General features: G+C 40.3%; 1 protein-coding gene across 10 annotated transcripts in view; it reads right to left on the reverse strand.

Annotated features, from left to right (window-relative positions):
* Positions 1-5,252, reverse strand: part of THOC2 (THO complex subunit 2) — a 105,499-nt gene extending 100,247 nt beyond the window's left edge. For all 10 annotated transcript variants that reach the window (XR_009006607.1, XM_057537831.1, XM_057537830.1 and 7 more), the window contains exon 1: positions 5,169-5,252. Coding sequence is in view for 9 of the 10 variants with exons in the window: in XM_057537831.1 (XP_057393814.1) it covers positions 5,169-5,239 (71 nt within the window). In the remaining variant the exon portion in view is untranslated. The remainder of the gene's footprint in view (positions 1-5,168) is intronic.
* Between the last annotated feature and the right edge of the window lie 1,254 nt (positions 5,253-6,506).

The following is a 6,506-nucleotide window of genomic DNA, read 5'->3' on the forward strand; positions in this document are numbered from 1 at the left end:
CTAATGGTACAGTCATTGTTACATAATTTTTAAAAATCATTGAAATGTAATTTCATCTTGTCAGTCACAAGGCCACAAACATATTCATTAAAGGATGCAGATGATAATGTCATCGTGAACTATTAATAAGCATCTCAAAGGTTTGCTCAAATTGTGTAAGGAATCACTGATGGGTTATTATGATAAGGCTTGTATAGCAGATACTTTTATTTCCCTAGTATAAAACACTTCTGCCTTAGTTGTTGGAGGAAACTAAAAACAATCACTAAGAATTTTCCCCCAATCGGTAGATTTGTCCCGGCTCTTCCCCTAAGTAATTCACTAACAGAAGTATCCTTAAGTAGCCTAAGTACCTGTTTCTGAATGTTGCATGTCTTACTACACCTCTTACACAGTTTTAGTTCTCTATCCTAAATTTTAAAGGGAGGAAAACAAAACTACCTCCAACAGTTGCCCATTTTAATGTGGTTTTTAAAATAATCAAATATTCTGCCTCGGTACAAACTCAAATGATTATTTTAGTCCTTTAATAACCTGCAAATAATTGAGTTTACCATTTTTTCCACTTTTATAACAGTTTGGTGCTACTGTGGAGATGCTATCTCAGGCCCCTGAGAACAAAGAATATACTTTCTGTCAAATATCTGTGAAACTTAAACTGAATGAAATGTCTTAAGTTCTTCCAAGAACTTAATGTTATTTTGCAAATACTCTTTAACATGAGTATTTGGCTTTCCATCTTACTTGGTCCTATTTTCCAGTAAAAAAAAGAAACACAACACAAGCCTGCACTACTTGATTATGTTCAACATCTCAAAGTTGGCTCTACATATAAAAAATTGATGTCAATCTGTGCTTCAATTCTTAAAAACAAAACAACAGAAAAGGCTAAATTTTGTTAAGCAAGTGCTACCTCTGTTATCATTGATAGAAGAGAGACATAACCCACAAAAATGAATATTGGGACATGTAGTTTTATCTTGAAAGATGCATTTAAGAAAATGAAAATATGCACTTATGAGGAGGAAAGGGAACAGGAAATCTTAAAAAAGACAACAGAAGTTCCTGCACACAAGTACATTAATAGCACTCACTCTACCTTAATTAAAGAATAATTTAATTTTTCTAACAAACAAAGAAAGCAGTAGCCTGGAAAAATGTCCTGATACTGCTACAACATTTTCTGAAGAATGAATTTCTCTTACCAGGGAAATAAGACCAAGACTCATGAACACAGGTCAAATGAGAAAATAAATGCCAAATGAAAAGTAAGACATAAAGAAATGGTTTCAGATAAAGCTTCAGCTGAACTTAGAGCACCTTTTGAAGAAAAAAAAAAGACTTAAATACTAACACTAAAGTTTCTTAGAATGATTATTTGCTATAAACTCCCTCCTCCAACTTCCCTCCAAAAAATTCAGGACAGACAACATTTAATGAACATCCAAATGTACTTCCATAAGTTCTGGAATATGTCAAGTCATCTAGTAGCAGAAGAAGAAAAAGAATGGCAACCAAAACATTTGGCGATTAAATTTTAAAACTTTATTATAACTACCAATAATTAATAAGGTAACACCCAACAAAAATTTCTAATTGATGTATAATTTTTCTTAAAGAAAGAATTAAGTTCTTCAAACAGACAAATAGATGATATTCAACAAATATAAGTATTTCAAAATTAAACTAAGTATTGACATGAGGCTAACATCTTCCGATTAAGAGCTTGGAATATAAATCCTCCATTAAGGTTGCTTGTGACACAAAGAAATGCTGAGCTCACTGTGTTAATCATGCCTACTAAAACCAAAATTCTCCCCTGGATCTACCAGTACATGCAAGTTTATTAGCTTAATCATGGCAAACCCTATGCTAATATGAAATCATCAAGAAACTAAAGCTCTAATTCCAAAATTAAAGTGATTAAATCCTTATCTTGCATATGCCGCAGAATTTCTAAGAGTTTGCATTAAGATGTGAAACTCTGAAGAGCAGATCTAAGTGTTACTGGAAAGGACAATTATGTTTTGGTAGTCCTCCTCTGTCCTTTTGCTATCTCTTGGAAAAGATCATTTTAAGAGTTCTGTAATTTACCATTAAAAATGTAATCAGTATCTCTGGAAACAATAGGTTAGCTAAGTATGTGATGGACCATTCAGCTAGGCAAAATATAGTTTTTCTTTTCTCCCTAGTTACTTAACAAAATTTATTCTTCAAAGCCAAGACTTTCCATCTTGATAGACAGTTGCTTTTCATGAGGCACAATTAAGAATTTGCCCTCTCAAAGTTACAAAGTATCCCATACGTTGCATATGTTCACTATGCTGCTGAAGTTGACTACAACTCCCAGAATACAGACTTACACTGCTAAGAAGAGACAGACAAGAAATGAACTAATACCTCATGAAACATATCATGCATTTTTTTAAAAGAGTAACTTTCAGTCAAGTTAAAGCTCATCTGCTAATTTATCTCATTAAAAAGGAAAAATCCACCCAAGATATAATTTTAAATACTGGTCATATCTTAAAAGCCAAATATATAAATGGATTCATTAATAATTTGGTGGCACATTATTTTTTTTAACATTTCCAGTTGCTGGTTTGTATTTTAAGAAGCTGTTTTTCAGACAAAAGAAAGGATTTTTTGTAATATATTTATAATACCATTTTTTTCTAATAAAATGAAAATGCTAACTCTATCTTTAGCAAGATACAAAAATTCCAAAGTTAGACTGTATGCAACAAAGTTTTCAAAGAGGGAAAAGAGGTCCAATAAATGAAGACTAAGCACTGGATGGTGATTTGTTTGACTATTTCATACAACTAACAACTATTTAAACTATTTCATTATTGTCACACAACTCTCTTCATGTAACAGAACAGAGTTATGAAACTGACTAAACTGATCTGGATCTACTATAGTTCAAACTACATTCCACAAGCCATGCAATAACTACATAAACATAAGTCCTAATAGCAGTTTTGAAGCAGCTCTTCAAACACAGAAATTATGATGGGTAGCATGGATCATGTAAATATACATAAAGTGAATCCAAAATTCCAGTTTGACTAGGTATTTCGACCTCCTACATGACTTTTTCTCCAACCCCTGCCAGTCAGAAGCCAAGCAGAATTTCCTAGCCCGAATACCACTCATTCTAAGGTGGGAGTCATAGTAAAACTGTCAAAAACAGTTAGCTGGAAGGAAGAAGCTGAGCAATCTACAGATGACAGTCTCTAAATAACTAAGTTGGCTTTAAAAGTAAACAAAACAACAATGAACTGATTTATCCGTTTTGGGGGGTTATCCTAATCTAATATAGAGGAAAATGATGGTTTGCTTTGGTAACTTCCCATCCTGCCTTCCCTGCACACAAGAGACTTAATAGCTATTTGTTAACTAGCACGTACAAGGATTTGGAAAATGTTCCTAACAGTTAAAAATGAATGCTTATCAAACAGACTTCTCTGTCAGTTAACAAAATAAGCTCTCTAAGCATATGCTAGAAAGGCTCTGGGGGGTGGGGGGAGGACGGGGACGGGAGGGTTGAACCAAAAGAGACGTGAGACAGTCCCCACTCTTCAAGGGTCTCTCAATTCGTTAGAGTACAAGAGTATGCATGAAAGAGTCAGACTAATTAATTGCTAACCTGAGTGGTACAGACTTTAAGTGCAAGAGCTGTCCAAAGAAGTTTAAATATCTAAAGATTGGAATAATAATATTACTTTTAATAGCTATCACTTGAGTACTTACTATAAGGCAAGTGCTTTACAGGCGTTATTTAGTCTTCACAACAATGCTTTGAGTACTTATTATTCCCAATTTACTCAAGGGGAAACGGTCAAAGTGGTTAAGGAACTTACCCAAGGTCACTCGGCTAGTTAAGTGGCTAAAACTGCAGCTTACCCAAGCAATCCAATGCTAGCGCTCACACTAATACTTCATAAAGCAGTGCGAGCGCGGCACGGGGGTGGGGAGGGCCATATAGGCTGGCGCTATTGCACGCGCAAGATCGGGCAACGCATTCCCCGCGTGCCGTTCCAAGTAACGAAGTTTCAAAGATCCGTATCTTTCGCACCAGCAACCGTAAACTGACTACGGGGGTCGGCGCGCGACCACGGCAAAAACGGCTAACAGGAGTTAATCTCATACAGGGCTGAGCTTTAACTAATAAAGCGATTCAGAGAAAGAAATTCGCAATAAGTTATTTGTTTTAAAATCTGGGGTTTGTTCCGCCGCTTAAACGAATTTTCCCCCCGAGACAGGGAGAGCTGAAATTCGGGGCAAGGAAACCGCGGTTATGGCAAATTACTGTTTTCTGTATTACTGAAAGAAAAAAAAAAAAACACCCAAGTTTTGGGACTACAGGAAACGCGTTATTCTAGGTACACGAGAACCTTGGAGAGTTGCCAAAATTAGTTCAGTCTCAGGACAAAATGGGGTTTAGGAAACATTTAATGACGAAAGTTGACTCCAACCCGAAAAGGCTCTCTAAGGTTAAAAAACGGAGCAAAGAAATGCCGGTAGGTCTTCGGGGAAAGCGGCAATCCTTGCTACACTTCGCCCACAGGCAGCGGCGCCGCGCGAGGCCGGGACAGTCCGAGAGACCGCTCCCGGGGAGGACGAGAGGTGCCAAGCGGGGTTCTTCCCGACGCCCCGGGCTTCGCGGCGGCGGGCGGAGAGGAGGGGAGGGAGTCCGGGACGGTTCGGACTTCGGGCAGAGGAGGCGCCGGGCTCCAAACTGCGGAGTCGAACGGGTGCAGAGTAAAGAAATGGGACAGATTGAAAGTCCGAAGCCTCCCGGCGCGGCCCCGTAAAGAGAAAGGAGCCAAGTGAGCTCAAGCGAAGAGGGGGACAAAAAGACACGGAACGAAAGCGCAGGGACCCGTAGGAACAAAACGGGAGTTCTGCTAAGAGGCTAAAGAAAGACAAGCTCCGGCGGGCAGCGGGGCTTTCTGGGAAGTCGGGGAAGGCAGGAGGTTGGCGGCAATTACCAGCACCTCTCCTCCCCGAGTTCAAAACTCCTAGCCAACCATCCACACCCGCCACCGGGATGGGGGAGGGGACACCTCTTTCCCCCCCCACCATCTCCCCCCAGATATGAGAGCAAGGCTGACGCCCGAGCCCAGCCCGGCCGTGCGCCCGCCTCCAGCCCGGACACTCACAATTCGCCTCTCCCTGATTTCTCCCAGTTCTTTATCCACTCTACGGGAACCACGACAGCTGCGTCCGCCATCTTCCCCACACTAGTAGCAAAAGCCCGGATGTGTAGCACGCGAGCGAGGGGTCAAAGGGGAGCACCGCCCACGGGGAATGCCGGGAGCCGCGAGTTCGGTTTTCGATTTCCCGCCCCACTTTCCACCCCACCCTGCGGAAGCCCGAGGCCCTGTCGCCAACCAAGTGGCTGGGACCCGTGGGTCCCGTCGCAGAGTGACTACGCCGCCCGACCCCTCTGCAAACCTTGCCCCCCCTTCCCTTTAGAACAGGAAAAATGCCATCCCCAGGCCAACTCGTAGCCTTTATCTTCTTCCGTAGCATCTACTCCAGACCACTAATTCACAACTGTGTTTTTTAAAGCACCTAATATGTGCTAGACACTGGGGACAGAGAAATAATAAGCCATGATGCCTACCCTCAACGAGCTCAGTCCGTGGGGAAGACAAACATATAAGCAAATCAATTACAATACACCCCGCTAACAGCTGAGATCAAAGAAATTAATTGGGGAAGAGGCAGCCGATTACTATGTGCCAGGCATTCTGCTAATCCGAAGGATACAATCTTAGGAGAAAGGTAAATCGGCACTGGGAAACACTTGCAACCATCAGGGCTGACAGCTACCGTGTCTGCGGCTGTCATTGTAACCTTAGGCAAAACTAGGGGGCGCAAGTACGAAGAGAAACGAGTTGTTTACATTACGTAGTCTCAAAGTATCTCCCGACGAGATACTTAATATTTCAAAGAGCGAAATAGAAACTTTACGGTCGGAAAACATGGCCGACACCCTCCTAACTCTGATGAATATAAGCATCCTTATGTATTAAACAAATGGGCGTCATATGCCTCCTGATGAGGTGCTAAGAAAAACACTAACCAATTTTGTAGTATTCATCATGCCAAAATTCGCATAACCTGAATTTAATCACGAGGGAACATCAGACAAGCCCATATTAAGGGACAGTCTACAAAATTACTGGCTTGCACTCTTCAAAATCATCAAGGTCACTAAAGACAAAGACAGATTGAGGAACTCTTCCAGATTAATGAAAACAACAGAACAACTGATCCCCAGCCAGAAAAAAAATTTTTTTTTTATTTTGCTAAAAAGGGCATTCTTGGGACAGTTGACCAAATTTGAATATCTGTAGATTAAGTAATAATATTGTATCAGTGTTAATTTCTTGAGTTTAATGCTCGTTTTGTGGTTATGTGAAAGTCCTTATTTAAGAAAATATGAAGTATTTAGAGATAATGGGGAACCATGTTGCAACTTTAAAATATTT

The sequence above is a fragment of the Balaenoptera acutorostrata genome, chromosome X (assembly GCF_949987535.1).
Source record: "Balaenoptera acutorostrata chromosome X, mBalAcu1.1, whole genome shotgun sequence".
NCBI lineage: Eukaryota > Metazoa > Chordata > Mammalia > Artiodactyla > Balaenopteridae > Balaenoptera > Balaenoptera acutorostrata.